Source organism: Pituophis catenifer, unplaced genomic scaffold, assembly GCF_029215685.1.
Source record: "Pituophis catenifer annectens isolate HBS135680 unplaced genomic scaffold, rPitCat1.0.hap2 SCAF_2, whole genome shotgun sequence".
Classification (NCBI taxonomy): Eukaryota; Metazoa; Chordata; class Lepidosauria; order Squamata; family Colubridae; genus Pituophis; species Pituophis catenifer.
Genome location: NW_027256882.1, coordinates 66,821,676 through 66,838,280, shown reverse-complemented (window position 1 = coordinate 66,838,280; position 16,605 = coordinate 66,821,676). Strand labels below are relative to the sequence as shown.

Below are 16,605 nucleotides of genomic sequence, written 5' to 3'. Positions count from 1 at the left end.
ATGGTCCCTGGAAATTCTCCACCAAATTTATGAGGAACAATAACTTTCAAGAATTCCTCAAGGACATAATTCCTCTTTAGCAGTAACAGCAGGGCTGCTGCCAAAAATTAATAAAAAAAAAAAACCCACCTCAACGGGAGGACACTTTACATGATATCTTCCATTAGGATTACATTAGAGCATGGGAAGCCAAAAAGGTCGGCTGCTTCAGAGGGGATTGTAGAATGAAAAGAAAGCTATTTGCACATTCACTGTGCCCTCTTCACTAAAGTACAGGATCAACAAATGCTACCTCTGGAATTTTTTTTTTCCAGATGGTTGGTTGAGTAGTCACTCCATTAGGTGGAAAGAGTTTGCAAATACATTCACATTAATGAAAGCCTTATGGCTATCCGAATTGCATATACCCAGCCATAATGATGCTGCACGCCCTTTGCATTTCTCTCTGTTTTTAATTTGAAGCAGCAGGGAGACTGCCCCATGTGTTAGAAATGGCTGATAGAAGTTCCAAAACCAGTTCTTCATTTTCACCATAAAAACATATGGACCCTAACTAGCCTTTAGGTGACGAGAACTCTGTACCAAAAACAACAACAACAACAACAACAACAACAACAACAACAACAACAACAACAACAACAACAACAACAACCGTAGAATGATAAGGTTCTCTGCTACTATGACATAAGAATGAATACTGGCATATGGAATGCAGGATGCTGCCATATCACCCACCTAATGCTGTGACTATTAGGACATCATTTTCATAACAGGTAATAAATTCAAAGTCTCCTTCACTGAAATTTCAGATTTAATGTGAAATCCTGGAGATTTTCCTTAGGTTTGTTTTTATTGACTATTCCTTTCCAACTTGTGACCCCTATGTGTGTGAATGCCCTCCTCTTGCTTAATCTTCTAAAACCATACAGCTGAAAATGCAACTCTCCCTGGTCTTGTTATAGAAGCTGGAAAGAAACAGATGATCCCAAGGGATTCATTGTGTCTGCTGGTTATTCTGTTATGTTCCTTATTGGTATCAGTTCTGTGATTAATTATTTAGTGTATGGCAATGTTACAATTAGCCAGAAGACTACAGTGTTAATACAAAGTACCGTAGTTATTTGGCTGCCGAAGAGTCCTCGTCTGTTTAGTTTGCGCTTGCACGCTATCCCAGAGTGCACCACAGGGGGCAAACTAGTTCCGCACCAGAAAGACAAGCAGTATCCTGAGGCATCATCTGGGGCCTTCTCCCACCACCAATGTCGCCTCGCACTGGGGCATCGTATCTGGGCAGGTCCAGCACCAGTAGAGTCCCACCGTCCGCATAAAACACCACCGCATTTCCACTGAAGTGGTATCTATTTATCTACTTGCATGTATGATGCTTTCGAACTGCTAGGTGGGCAGAAACTGAGGCAAGTGATGGGAACTCACTCCGCCACTCAAACTGCTAGAGCAAAAGCCATCTCCGACATCTTTAAGTTACTGAGTCACTGTGATTCTTAGTTCTATGTTAGTGCATACTGATGACTGAAACATTTAAAGTTCCCTCACCGTGGCCTTTTCAGCAGATTTGATCTTAAAACAAATTCATCTAAAGTTTCTTTCTAGCATTGTTTATCCTCTCCACAGCATTGTAAAGGGATATCCAAGCAACTGCTTTTGGAATGTGATGCAAGACATTTAAAGTGAGTTGTGCTCAGTTTATAGATAGTTATCCTAAAGTGTCTTTGGGCACCATGAATGATCTGTTTCTACTTCTATTTCCTGCACATGCACACGCTTGCCACTATTTGCTGTATGAGTTTGGTCCAGTGAGCTGCGCATACAGATGATCATATACTCTCTTTATTTTCACATCAAGTCAGTGAAAATGTTTCCTCCAGGAGAATTAAAAGAAAAAGAAAAGCATTCAAATAGGGAAAAAGTCCCATGACATGGGAAAAAAATGATTGGCCTAGGTTCTCAGAGCTTAGGTCTTCTAGTGCAGCAGTGCCCAACCTTTTGGGCACCAGGGACCAGTTCTGTAAGGGAGAGGTTTTTCCACAGTCTGGAAGGGGAATGATTTTGTGTGCTGCCTGTATCCTGCAGATGGGGCTTCGCTTGTTTGTGGAGTCGATTGCTGGCATGCTGTGGACTGGTGCCAATCCATGGACCAGAGATTGGGGACCCCTGGTTTATAGAGAACATATGGTCACATGTGGGTTCTTTACAAATGCTAGACAAAATGAGCAGAAATTTCTGGGTGGGGGACTGGATTTATTTAGCATTTCACTCCTGAGGTGATCAACTCTAGTCTGCCGTAGAAACCCAACTGACATAAAGCTTAGACTGACAGGTTATTAGTTCCAGTTGAAAATATACTTTCTAATTAAGAAAATTATTTTTAGTTTCTATTTTTTAATTAAATCAATGGTAATTTATCTGTCATACTTAAACGTGGACTTTCTTGGTACTTCTTACTGATGAGCACAAAGGCAATTAAAAGAAAAAGGTCTGCTTTTGGTAAGCAGAGTTAAGGCCTTTCTAATGCCACATTTTATTTATTGGAGATACTTCCTTTTTTAACCATTGCATATCTTTTTCTTCAAGCTCCTTGCTCAAGCATCAGACTCCAAGCTTTACCACAATCAATTTTGTCTAAGATGTTTCTACAAGCCTGGGTAATGCCCATTAGATCAGAGGTCTTCAAACTTGGCAGCTTTAAGACTGGCTGGAGAATTCTGGGAGTTGAAGTCCACAAGTCTTAAAGCTGCCAAGTTTGAAGACCTCTGCATTAGATAGTAGCAAAGACATGCTGAACAATCGTAACTCTCTGCTGCCACCTCATGGTCACTTGGATTTTTGCCATCCAGATCTGGTAACCAAGAGTGCAAGAGTGTAAAAGTCAGCACTTGTTAGAAAACAAACAGCATTGCTGATTGTTTTGAATGAATTAACATTATTATATTGTGCTGGGGACAGAACAACGAACTGTATATGAAAAGGCCTTGGCTTTACTCTATACGATAAATTACAATAAATCTTGGTCTGAACTTTATGTTAGTTTAGATGAAGTATGGATGCTTTTGCCTAAGCTGTGAGATCTTTGCATCTGTCCAGAACACATACCCTTCAGTTATGGCATTATTCTTTTCCTAAGTCCTTCTTATACTCAATTTTTAGTAAATCTTTACTGACTCACTCCTTCTTTCTACCACTTAAAAAATATTTTCTACTCTGTTTTTTTATCTTTTTAAAAACCTCATTATTGTAGTTTGGCTAATGCTAAGTCTCTGAACAGGAGCTGAATTCCATGCAGCTCCCAAAATGGTATGTTTTGAAGACATAGGATGGAGCAATCTGGTTGATGCAAAGTAATCTGGACATGCCCAGTATGGAAGGAAGACCATTTGGGAAATTTTCTTTATGCTCTGTTGAATTCTTTATATTGAAGATAGGATATTAAAGAGTGAATACATTTTGAAAGAGACAGATTAGCACATCATTCACTTATCAAATGATATGTTAGTCCTAAAGGTAACAGCACAGAAATATTTCTTATATATTGTTCTCCTTATTTAGATGTTGTTACATCAATGATGACATGAATGAACTGGTGACATGAACGACCAAAAGTCTGACACAAAAAGTAGCCCCAAAATTGATCAAAAGGATGAACATAAATCTGACCATAAGAATGATCTTAAGAGTGAACCGAAATCTGAACCAAAAACTGAACCAAAAACTGAACCGAAGGCTGAACAGAAAGGTGAACAGAAAGCTGAACAAAAAGATGAGCCAAAAGATGAGCAAAAGACAGAGGAACATAAAAATCTTGATTTCGAGCAAATGAAAGCCAAGGCCCCAAAGCTTTTGGCTGATATGGTACACATGCTTATCGCATGGCAGAAAATGGGCTTCCATGTGCCACGAGGTGTCAGGAACATATTTGAGTTTACCTGGGATGAGCTCATAGAGATAGCACCAAGAAAATCTTTTACTGGTTTATATTGTCCAGTTGTCAAATTCCTCCCCTATGACGAGGCTGAGCTGGCCTCAACTATATCAAGAATTCAAAAGGTGGGTGCTACACCCTCAGCGAGAAGAGCTAATTATGTGGTTTCACTTGAAAGCCAGCCGATGCTCATGAAATTCCAAAAGCGGTCCATACATCTCCTGACAGAACTTCTGAAGTTAAAGATGAAGATAATGATTGATGCCGTTGCTGGTGAGACCCCTTAGTTAAGAGTTTGTTTGTCTGCCATAACCTATGGAATTCTATCTGGAGGACTTGAACCTATTCAGCCAAAAGGCTTTGGTATATGTGGGAAGACTAAATGCAATGCATCAAGTGTGTTTAGTTCCATGCAGTTAGAAGGGAAATAAGAGCTGTTAATGACAAGGAATTCTGCTAAAACACCCCAAAACATGAATTATACATATATATTTGGCTGCTTGTGATATGTTCATTGCATATAGGGAGGAGGAAACTCCCAATAGGATTCATGTTGAAGGAGCTAGTTCAGATCAGTGGTGAAATCCTGCCGGTTTTGTCTGGCTCGCGCTGGCGGTATGTGGTTTGGTGAACTGGTAGCGGCAGAAGCCCAGACGTTGTTACTTCCTGGTTTTAACCCTCTGCACATGTGCAAAGCCTTCTGCACATGTGCAGAGGATCAAAAATAGGATGTGACAATGGTGTGCGCACTTCCGAACTGGTAGGGAAGGTAAGTAGATTTCACCCCTGGTTCAGATCATACTGGAATGTGGACTGGAAATATTTTTCTGGAGCCCTGTGCAACATTTTGGGATTAGGATAAAAAATAATTCTAGGAGTGGAGAGATGAGTTAATAACGACAACAGCATAGCAAATATGTAGTGACAACACTGTTTCATGAAGGTAAATGCAAGGTTAATTTGACAGCTATGTCTTTTACTCTGGCACCAACTCAGAGTGATGAAAGAAACATTGGCTTCACTCTGAATAAGTTTTGCAAGTTCAGTAATCTTATTTTGAAATCAAATCTGATTATATCATATCTTGTAATTATCATGTCCACTATGGGATTCCTTGCAAAAATTGATAGTTTCATCAGAATGACAAAATAAGTCTCACAATGGAAGCTCTACCCCTTGCCTGTTGTGCAGGTGATACCACAGGATGGATGGATGGATGGATGGATGGATGGATGGATGGACGGACACACACACACACACACACACACACACACACACACACCAGGGTAAAAACTTAATGAAAACAAGAGCTGGTTTCAGAATAATTTTTGGTTGCCTCAGGAAAGATCCTCTGTAGCATATTCACCAGTAGTCCTCAATAATGAGGGTTAGGAACTTGGTTTATTAAGGAAAGTAAAAGCAACAATATTTGTTATTAAAGCAAGACATTATATTGTGATACATATACATATGCATGTACACACAATATATACACGTGTGTGTGTGTGTGTGTGTGTGTGTGTATTTCTCTTTAGCCAGGTCCTTCCTACGTAAACCAAGATTTTTATGCAGCCCTAGTTCAGTGAAATCCCAATCCACTAGTTTCTAGGGTAGCAGGGAGCTTGCTGGCTGCTGGAAAAAAAGCCTAGAAACTAGTGGATTGGGATTTCACTGAACTAGGGCTGCATAAAAATCTTGGTTTACGTAGGAAGAACCTGGCTAAAGAAAAATACACATAAAGGCCTACGAAAAGAAAAGAAAACATATATGTATGTATGTATGTATGTATGTATGTATGTATGTATGTATGTGTATATATCGTGTTTCCCCGAAAATAAGACAGGGTGTTATTTTCTTTTGACCCCCCCCCCAATAAGGGCTTGGCCTTATTATCGGGGTGGGGAGTCTTATTATTTTGGGGGTGCAGGAGGCAGTAAGCGTGGGACTGGATGTCCCATTGCTGCCATTGCCTCCCCTCCCCATTCTTCACGTTGGCCGCTGCCCTGATGTCTCCTGCCGCCACTGCTTCCTCGTGGAGCAGGACTCTGCAAGGCTTGTGCCGTTGGATGCATGAACTGCAGCACCGCCATGAGCTTCATCATAATGGCACAGCTGGCATCCTGCCGTTTGTGGCTGTGCCAGTATGTCGAACCTCGCGGCTGTGCTGCAGTTCCTGCATGCAACGGCACAAGCCTTGCAGAGTCCTGCTCTACAAGGTGGTGGCAGCGGCGCAACAAGTTTCACAAAGACTCATTTCTGGCAGGTGGGGCGGGGGAGAAGTGAGATGCGTGGAGCGAGACGTAGCTCCCCTTGCTGTTTCTTGCCCCCCCCACCGTCGGGCATGACAGGGCTCCTGCCCCTCACTTAGCCACCCACCCCCACCCACCCCCTTTAGGGTGCAATTTGGGGGTAGCAGGTGGGGCGGGCGAGAAGCCACCTGCCACCCCTCTCAATAAAGAAATGGTGGGGAAAGGAAGCAGCCAGGCTGCTATTGCCATTGGGGTGGGACATGTTGGGCCCTGAGACATGTGTCTTACCTTTCCAGCACCATCAAGTTCCTCGCCTTTCTGTCCAGGGAGACACATTGTAGAAAAACCTTTCTCGCAAGTTCAGCCAAACTCCTTAATCTTTCCCCTGGCTCAAGCTGATGAAGGGAGGAGAACTTGTGGTTCAGGAGGTTAATTCAACTGCCTAACATGCAGGAAGCCCAAGTTCAAATCCGAGTAAGGGTATGGCTAGCTGATGAAAGCTAAAAAGCTTGAAATAGATCTATACTAGTCTCCCTTTATTTCTTTATCTGCAAAATATAAATTTGGTATAAAATGGTTTGTCATGAATGTGACTGCTTGAGGGCTCTTGGATTGGAGCTGAAAGGCGAAAGGGAACAGAATACCCCCTCCCACATGTTGGGGTAGACCAGGTGTCTCGATAGAAAAACACTTATATATATATATATACTGAGGTTTTTGCTGGTGTTTGTATGTAGGTCTTTGGTTATTCGGGTTTTCTCCTGCGTAAAATTGGAGGTGTCTTGGCAACGTTTCAACGAAGTCTCATTCATCATCTTCAGGATGGCTTTGTGCTTCTAGGAGCAATTGCTCCTAGAAGCACGAAGCCGAAAACACCAGCCTGAAGATGACGAATGAGACTTCGTTGAAACGTTGCCAAGACACCTCCAATTTTACGTGGGAGAAAACCCAAATAACCAAAGACCTACACACACACACACACACACACACACACACACACACACACACACACACATATATATATATATATATATATATATATATATATATATATATATATAGGTCTTTGGTCACTTCCAATTTTACGTGGGAGAAGACCCGAATAACCAAAGACCTACATACAAACACCCGCGAAAACCTGAGAAAACATATATATATATATATATACACACACACACACACACACACACACACACACACACACACACACATACCACCCCAGGAAAATTGTCATTTTGGGCTGAGAGAGAATGACTGCCCCAAAGTCAGTCAGCCAGCTTTCATGCTTAAGGGAGGCCTAGAATTCAGTCAGCTCCTGGTTTTTTGGCCAGCACCAAACCAAACTAGCTTTCATTATGCTGATTATGCTTTTCTGTGTAAGTTCTGTTTGTAGATCTGAATTATCACTGGAATATATGGTCATTGTTTCATTCTTAGGTCCCAACGCTGATGAGATTGCAAAACGATTCCTGGAAAGTGGTCAACAACTAAGTCCCAAATCCCGGGAGGAAGCAGTGGAGCTTATGAAAGAACCCAGAAGGAAAGGTCAGAGAAGAAATGGACTCACCATGCATTTGGATCCCTGGAAATTATCATCTGCTATTCCTGTTGTAGTTTGTGTACTTTCCTTTCTAGAAACTTGAGACGTGGGTCAAGTTGGAAATGAATAGTACAAATGGTACCAAGATATCTCTCAAAATTTCCAGAAGACTTCTGATTCTTTAACTGAGTAGAAGGTGCAGTTAGCTTGTTATTGTCATCATGTTTAAAACTTCTTGCCCTCCCAGCTTTGCTATGCTCTTCCGAACGCTAAACTCTAGTGATGCAGGAACCCAGATTGATAATAAAGACTCACAATGATGCACATTGTGCAAAATGAGGTTACAAAATACTCCACAGAGGAAATGGGCTATATTGTCTCACTGCTGAGGAGGGGTGACATTTTAATGATCCTTCACATAAACACTAGTAATGTGTAATGGATTTGCCAGGGCCTAGATAATGAGAAAAGACAAGATAATTTGGAGCATTTCCTTGGAGCGCTTTCAAATGCAGTAAATGCAGTTCGGAATGCTCTGGAAGGGGAAGGTTAATCCTCACCTCCCTCGGTGTCACTACAGTTCTAAGCAGAATAATTCTTTTCCCACTTTTAAAATAAATTCAGAGACAGGCAATTCACTTTGGCTGCCCTGTAGCAGATAGCTTTAAAGAGGTAGTTAAAGGCAAGCCACGGAGGACTGGTTTATGTGTGACTATCAGACAGTCATAATACCTAAAAAAGGAAGACACTTGGAGGATTAACATGAGGGAATTATGTGTGGATTCCCCCCCCTCCCGCCACCACAGGCCCCTGCTCTCCCCATCCTTCATGCATGCTCTCTGGTTCAACTATTTTTGTTAGGTATGTCATATAAGGCTAAATCTCTTCATGTCTAATGGATTTATCCAATTGTAGCCTGAATTATTTATTTATTTATTTATTTATTTATTTATTTATTTATTTATTTATTTATTTGTTCGATTTATATGCCGCCCTTCTCTGGAGACTCACGGCGGCTTACAATGAGTTAAGCAATAGCCTTCATACTTTTGTATATACCTGCTTAGTAGGGCTTTCGGTCCCCCCTAAGTGGTGTTCTTTTTTATACAAAGTCAGTTTATTGACCCCACAATCCGGGTCCTCGTTTTACCTACCTCGGAAGGATGGAAGGCTGAGTCAACCTTCAGCCTGGTGAGATTTGAACTTGCAATAATTGCAGGCAGCTGGCAGCTAAGTGCTACTTAGTCTGCTGCGCCACCAAGGCTCTTTTATCATGCACGAACACACATGGACCCACATACAGCACAACAATACACATTTATTCAAGTCCATCCGTAGCTTCAGTCTCTTCTCCTTACGTTTTCGTTCTTCTGCCTTGTCATTAAAACTGGAGCTTATCATGAATGCCAAAGATGCAATGAGGTGAAAAATTATTCATAAATGGAACAATTACATAAAATTAAAAATAAGCCATGTCACAGGCTGATTTTGCAGGATTGCCCTGGTAATGTGGTGTGCCACGTTACTCTGACCATTTGAAAAAGTTACTCTGTTTTAAATTCCATACCTAATGAGTGTATGTCTACCTAACTTCTTCTTATCACTTACTCCCATATGTTTTCTTTCCCCTACTGTATTTTCCTTACATTGGTTCTGTTTCTCATTCTGCTAACCTTGGATCTGGATTTTTGCTCTAGAATAATAGTATCACTTTTCAGTGGAATACCTTCAAGCAGAAGTTAGGAAGCTTTCTCCTTAAATACTAAAGATTTCAGTTCTTTTACACCAAATATGAGTTGGGCAAGATGGTATCCAACTCCCCTCTAATTTAGTTGAAAATTCAGATTTCAGTTCAAAGATTATTTCTACACCAGAGTCAAATAGCTCATAGAGCATCGAACACCGAAAGCATACTTCTCAGGTTCTGAAAATACCCATGATTCTTTTGTATGAGAGAGGATAATTTTGAAAATATATGAACTAAACTTTCACATACAAAAATGTGCTATCCTGAAGGGCAGTCCCGTGGCTGTATATTCAGAAAAATCACTGCAATGTCAGTGGCACACTTCCATTTAATTATGCCTAGAATTGTAACCTGACTAGGCCACTCTATATGTATCTACTGAGAAATAAATCTCATTGAATTCAGTGGAAAATACACCCAAGTGTGGGACTGTAAGTATAACCTTAAGATTGCAAGCTTTCTTTTATTCCCTTACTTAAAGGTAAGCTCCAATGGGAGCTATTTCGGAGTAAATATTGTACCAAAAGTCATTTTGCTATTATAGCAAAGTTAGCACCACAGTAATGCCTAAAATCTTAAAAGACTGTTAAGGGAACTCATACATTATCTGGCTCTGGGGAATAGAATCCATTAGCAGATTTTTAGGAGGAACACATTTAATTATGGCAACACATATAATTTGGCTTTTGAAAAGGCTGTTCTGTTTTGTTTTGTTTTTTCTATTCAAGGGTGTCCAATTCTCAGAGACGGTCTGGACAAGTCCCTGCAGTTTTCTTAGCAAGGTTTTGCAGAAGTGATTTACCATTGCCTTTTTCCTAGAGCTGAGAGGAACTGACTGGCCCAAGGCCACCTAGCTGGCTTCATGCCTAAAATAAGACTAGAGCAGGACTAGAACACATAATCTCCCAATTTTTAGCCTGCTTCCTTAACCAAACTAGCTCTCATAGAGTAGAATAGAATAGAATAGAATAGAATAGAATAGAATAGAATAGAATAGAATAGAATAGAATAGAATTCTTTATTGGCCAAGTGTGATTGGACACACAAGGAATTTGTTTTGGTGCATACACTCTCAGTGTGCATAAAAGAAAAGATACATTCATCTAGAATCATAAGGTACAACACTTAATGATAGTCATACGGTACAAATAAGCAATCAAATCATATTAGGAAGCAGTCAATATTCTGTATTGCGGGCCCAATTGGCAGAAGAAAGCTTGGGACTATATGGGTTGGAAACATTTGGAAGAGGCCTTCATCCTGCAGGGCATAGATAATGGCTAAAATGATGGTGATGATGAAATTATTTAGGGAGCTGAAAGGTATATGTGTAATTAATTCTAAAATTACACGTAAACACAGAACTTTGGCTTTTGACATTAATTCCTGCACTGAATTATCTCATAATCTTTGTTTAATATAAAGAAATGTTTGATGGCATACCCCCAGAAAATAAATAACCAGGATTAATGCCATTCTGACTAATCTGGTTTCCTACTTTAACCACATATCTACATAAAATTTAGATTTCTTGAAGTGTTCCTATGAATTTAGGAATCAAACACTTCGTTTTCCGGATTTTCTTTCTTTTTTCATTAATAGCAATGGTACCAGAGCACACTTTTTATTTCAAAAACAATGTATTTTGCAATAATGACATGAACTCCACAGTATCTTTTCTGCCTACAGGAGGGCGAGGTGCAGCCCCAATGGGGCCAGCAATTCCTATAACTTCCACTACCCAGCTCATACAACAAATGTCATTATCCTGCCTTTGCTTTTCATTGTCATTCAAAGAGGTCAAACCACAGAAGAGCTCAGGTAAGGACCATTGCAAAGAGTGCTGAATGGAAATACAGCATGGTATTCCAATGGGAAGAGGCAAAATAAGAGAGATGCAGGAGAGATATCCAAATGCCATTTTTATATGTATTCAAGATCAATGGGCAGAGAGAAAGCATTTGACTGCTGTTGTGATGGAACGTGGTCTGGATTCCCAGGAGGGAGGAGCAAGAGAGAGTGAAATTTAGATAGTTTGGTTGGGAGGAAGAAGATCAAGATAGTTCCTCCCCAGATGTTTTCAGAGTATATTTTTAATGTTGAAAGTAGTTTGCTTTAATTTGACAAGATTTCTGTCTGTAGGTGAAGAACAATAAAGGAAACTGCTTAGAAGAAACTCAGCATGTCTGTCTTGGTTTTTTTGGAGCCTGGCAGCTATCATGTCGTCATTAATACCAGCTATTCTTTGAAACAGCATACTTAGTGAGTTTGTACCAGCAGGGTTGTAAATAGAATAGGGCCCCAAAAAGGGAAGTATTAACATTATCCAGAAAGTTAGAAAAGCACAAATAATTTTTAGGGTCAAAGGCTTTGGGGAAGACTTCACCAGTTCCCAAATAACACTGCTAAGGACAAAGTACTCAGTGGGATCCATTAGGAAAGGGGTCAACAGCACCAAACTAGCAGGCGCAAGTAACAAGCATTGCAAGAACATTAAAAAGAGTGCATTGATTGCCTGAAGTTACCTGACACGTTGATATTGCTGAATCCTCTGCATATGGCCTCATGAACATCTTCAGCAGACACAGGTTAACCTGAAAAATTACTAAATATTATTTTTACAGATGGATTAAAATCTTAATAAACTATATAGAATAATAAACAATGAGCACAACAAACCCTGTTAATTCTGTTATCTGTTCCCCCCCCAACTCTTTTTAGAATATGTTTAGTTACTAAATTAAATCTGATAAAGGTTTGAAAGAAAAAAATATTTGGTCACAATATATTTTTATGATATGTTTAAAGCAACATTTCTCAGCTTTGGTAACTATAGGACCAGTGGACTTCAGTTCCCAGATTTCCCCAACCATCAAGAAATCCACACTTCTTAAAGTTGCCAAGGTTGGGAAAACTTAGTTTAGAGAATAACTTTGAGGAGGGTTTAAAAAAAAAATACTGTATTTCTCAATATGTTTTTATAGGTCTGCTTAAAATCAAAGGGGGTGGCAGCACCACTGGTCAAGACAAGGACTCCATTTTATCTGACAGATTTGATCCATGTCCTGAAGCAAGGGAGAAGCTCCGTGAACTATGCCGTCAAATGTGAGCTTTTTCAAACAATCAGGGAAGAAAATGCATTATTTCTACAACAAATAAGCACCAGCAGCTTTCACATATTGCAGTCTTGTAGAAATGCTTCAGTTCTATAATAATTTGGTATCTAAACTGACACAGTATGCTCTGTCCATAAGCAATATGGAAATGCCAATTGGGATACGTAACATATCTGAAGGCAAAGAGATGCTTAGAGGGAAACAGTGAAAGAACATGTGGGCAAATCACATAGCCCATCAACAGGTTGCAGCATTTGTATCTTATATATTATATGATAAAGCAATGTATTCCATGGAGCATGAGTGGCCTGGAGCAGAGAGGATCCCTATTAGTATGAGACAAAGAAACAAGTAAGGCTGCTTTCTTGCAGATATGCTTACAAATATTTGTGCATTTATATTGACTTGTTCAATCTGCAGCAAACCAAATGTTTGAAGTTTCAGTAAGATGGTTTCTTCCCACTTCCTTAGAAATGACATTCTAATGAGAATGTTGTGATGGCGCAATGGTTAGAATGCAGTACTGCAGGCTTCTTCTGCTATCTGCAATTTGGCAGTTCGAATTTCACGAGGCTCAAGGTTGGCTCAGCTTTCCATCCTTCCAAAATTGGTAAAATGAGGACTAAGATTGTTGGGGGAAATATACTGACTCTGTAAACCACTTAGAAAGGGCTGGAAAGCACTGTGAAGTTGTATGTAAGTCTAAATTTTATTGCTAATCATTTGCCCCTGATTCTTAATTTTAACTACTTCAGGTAAAATTCAATGTACGAATGCACTTTTTCCACATAAAAAAGTTGTACTTACATTTATTTAAATTACACAGTGGACCACAAAAGTAAATGGTGCATGATGTTTATTATATTATATCCCCTTTATCTATCATTGTTGTTAAGATGTAGGTCAAATATCTATGTGTTGAAATATGTTTTTAAAAGTCAAAAACATCAATAAGTACTGACATTTTCAAATATATGTAGGTGATAGTGATTTCGTTTCTCATTCTTTTAGGTACAGGGGTAATGAGGATTATTACTGACACTGTACTGTATCCGGAAAAATGTCTACATCTTGTTTGATAGTTCTTTTTCTGCAAGATTAGGGCTTAGAACAGGACTGAGGCATCTGTGACCTGCATGCATTCTCCCAGCCCTGAAAAATGGGCAATTAATTTGGTCAACATAAGAGATAAATTCCAAAATGAGGGTGGGATGGGAGCAGGTGGCTATCTCTAAAGAACATTTTTTTTAAAAAAATCCTTTTTCATCTTAACTTTGGCTGTTGTTTTGACATTTTGCAGAAATGATTGATGTGTGAACAGAGTGCAAAGCCTCTGAGAGGTGAACTGTCAAATTCTCATACTTATCTCCCCTAAACACAGAAGAAAATATACTTGATTGTAGTAGTAAATGCATACCTGCAATCCCAAATCAATCTAAAATGGAACTTTGGGGCCTTTTTGGGCAGATGAAAAGTTTTAGGGGGAGAAGCGGGAGCAATTTTTCTCTCAGAAATACCTCATACCTTATTCCAACTGTTAAAACATCTTGAAGTTCTATATAAGGGCCTGCAAAAAAATGGGAGTTCGAGTCGTTTAAAAACTTCCAGTTGTTCAAAGAACGCATTAGTTTGCCCCTCAGAGGCTTCTTGCTATCATTTCTACCCTGAACCTGTCGCAATAATTACTATGAAATTTCCAAGGGCCTCTGCAATCTGCTGAGTTGTGGTCCCAATCCCTCAAATATTGATCTAGAGCACAGGTGAAATGTTACTGGTTCTCTCTGGTTCGGGCAAACTGGTAGTAATAAAAACTAGTGGTTCGGGCGAACCGGTAGTAAAAGTTCAAGTTCTACCAACTCAAGATTCCTTTTGGCACACTGTGTGCATGCGCGGCCAGCAAACTGGTAGTAAACCGGTTCAGATTTCAACCACTGATCTAGAGTGATTTCTCCCTTTCTAACCATCACCTACCATGCAACCATTAGGAAAAGATACTAAGAAAAGCATTGGGTTGCAACATTGACAGCATGCTATTCTGTTATTGTCCCAGTTTACAGGGGCTTTTAAATACAAATAATAAGGAATTACAAGTCATAGTAGGGGGGTAGTATCGATTGGCTCACCTTTCAATTTTGAGATGTGCAGAAATGAATTGATCCCAGATGCTTCTGACTTGTTTCCAAAGGATTGGGGAATAGAAATGATGCGATATGGAAATGCCTTCTATCTCTTTCCAATTACTATCACAATTTGCTAATTACAGTTTATTGCTCTGGGAACTGTGTGTGTGTTGGGAGAGAATTTCTACTTAATCTCCATTTTCTATGACTGTCAAAATAAAAAAGTAATAATATTGGAGTTATTATTTTATATTTTCAGTTTCTGATCAAGTAACAAATACTCTTTCTTTTCCTTGCCTTTTTGTACTGACACATAGCGTCAGTTTAACTTACGTATGTAATTTTGCAAGCAGCTTTCATATCTGTCTTTAAAGTCTATTAATTGTCATAGGATTATAGCTTGGGCCTTAGACATGTAAATAATAGCATTGTGTAGTGATCCAAATTGAAAGGGCAAAAGAAGATTTGGATCATGTGGAGCGTGCATACAGCATCCTTCAGGAACACCTTAAACCAATCCATCTTTCCCCAAAATTGTGCATCAGCTATAAAGTACAGTGATGCAAATGGAGAAAAATGCACTGCTGTTTTAAAGTGTTTCCAAGAGATACTACATGCATGTCCCTGTATCACAATTTGTCTTTTGCATCTGGCTCTGTGCACAGGAAGGTATATGATTTAATTTCCTAAAAAGCTCGGATTCTAGCTCTCTGCCAGAGCTAATCTCTAGAGTCGGAGTGCTTTTGTGATTGTTGTTGTTAAACAAAATACCCTCAAAACTCTTAGCTTGCTCAGTATGGTGTTACTTGAAGTTCTGATTCTTACTCCTCCGTACTATATCTAACATGAAGTGGTGCCATTGTTTCTTTTCCTTTTAGAGAACATGAGAAGTCTGTAGCCATAGCAAAGTGCCATGTGAGACCCCTAATACTGAAGAATTATCCAACTGTGCACAAGTCACCATCTCAGGCCTTGAGAAGAGCTTCCCTATCTCAATTAACCTCTGAGATCAGACGTTCAAAACTGAAAAAGTTATTCTTTTCCATTCCTGATGGAACATCTCTGATTTAGTATCCTTATTTTGCCAGGGAGCAAATTGGTGGGTTATTGTTACACTTACTAAAACCTGTTAGAAGTATGTAGTATTGAGGGCATGTGAACAGCTGCTCACTCATCCATTTGTTCTCTTGGTCCAGCTGCCACCTTTATGTGACTTCCAGGCATTTGAGTGCTGCTATTTCAAAGCCTTCATTAAATAAGAACTTCTCACCTTGTTCTGAGGTTGTGGCCTAGTCATAACTGCTCTACTACAATGAGATGCTTCAAATATCTATCATTGAAAAGTACATGACATTGGAGCAATCCTAAATCAGTTTCATTTGACTCTCACTCCTCATATATGGGTTAGCCATGACCAAACTTTCTTGAAAGATATTGGTATGCATCTTATCTAAATTGTACCAGATCACCTGGATTTATTTCTCCAATAGAATTAGTACACTTAGAACTGTTCTCTTTTTCAAAACTTTAATACTCCTGAAAGAGCATCAAAGCCAAACATCTGCCCAGAGGTGTGCATGCTATGCAATTAAGAGGATTCTTACTCTTAATTACACTCTAATAGTCCCTGTCTGCCTCTTCCTCAGGTATTGGTTGAAGGAACTGATTGAATGATTCAACCCCCTGAGGTCAGAGACCTCCTGATGAAAAAGTTGGCTCCACACTTCTTTTATGAATATGTTATTAAATCAGTGGTGAAATTCAATTTTTTTTACTACCAGTTCTGTGGGTGTGGCTTGGTGGGCATGGCTTGGTGGGCGTGGCTTGGTGAAGGATACTGCAAAATCTCCATTCCCACCCCACTCCAGGAGAAGGATACTGCAAAATCCCCATTCC

The 16,605-nt window shown here is 39.7% G+C and overlaps 1 protein-coding gene across 1 annotated transcript in view; it reads left to right on the top strand.

The window, feature by feature from the left end:
• Positions 1–3,603: 3,603 nt before the first annotated feature.
• Positions 3,604–16,605, top strand: part of CUNH3orf20 (chromosome unknown C3orf20 homolog) — a 65,494-nt gene continuing 52,492 nt past the window's right edge. Inside the window, exons 1-5 of the mRNA XM_070934359.1 lie at positions 3,604–4,210; positions 7,624–7,731; positions 11,163–11,294; positions 12,458–12,578; positions 15,588–15,779. Of these exons, the coding sequence (XP_070790460.1) occupies positions 3,604–4,210; positions 7,624–7,731; positions 11,163–11,294; positions 12,458–12,578; positions 15,588–15,779 (1,160 nt within the window). The remainder of the gene's footprint in view (positions 4,211–7,623; positions 7,732–11,162; positions 11,295–12,457; positions 12,579–15,587; positions 15,780–16,605) is intronic.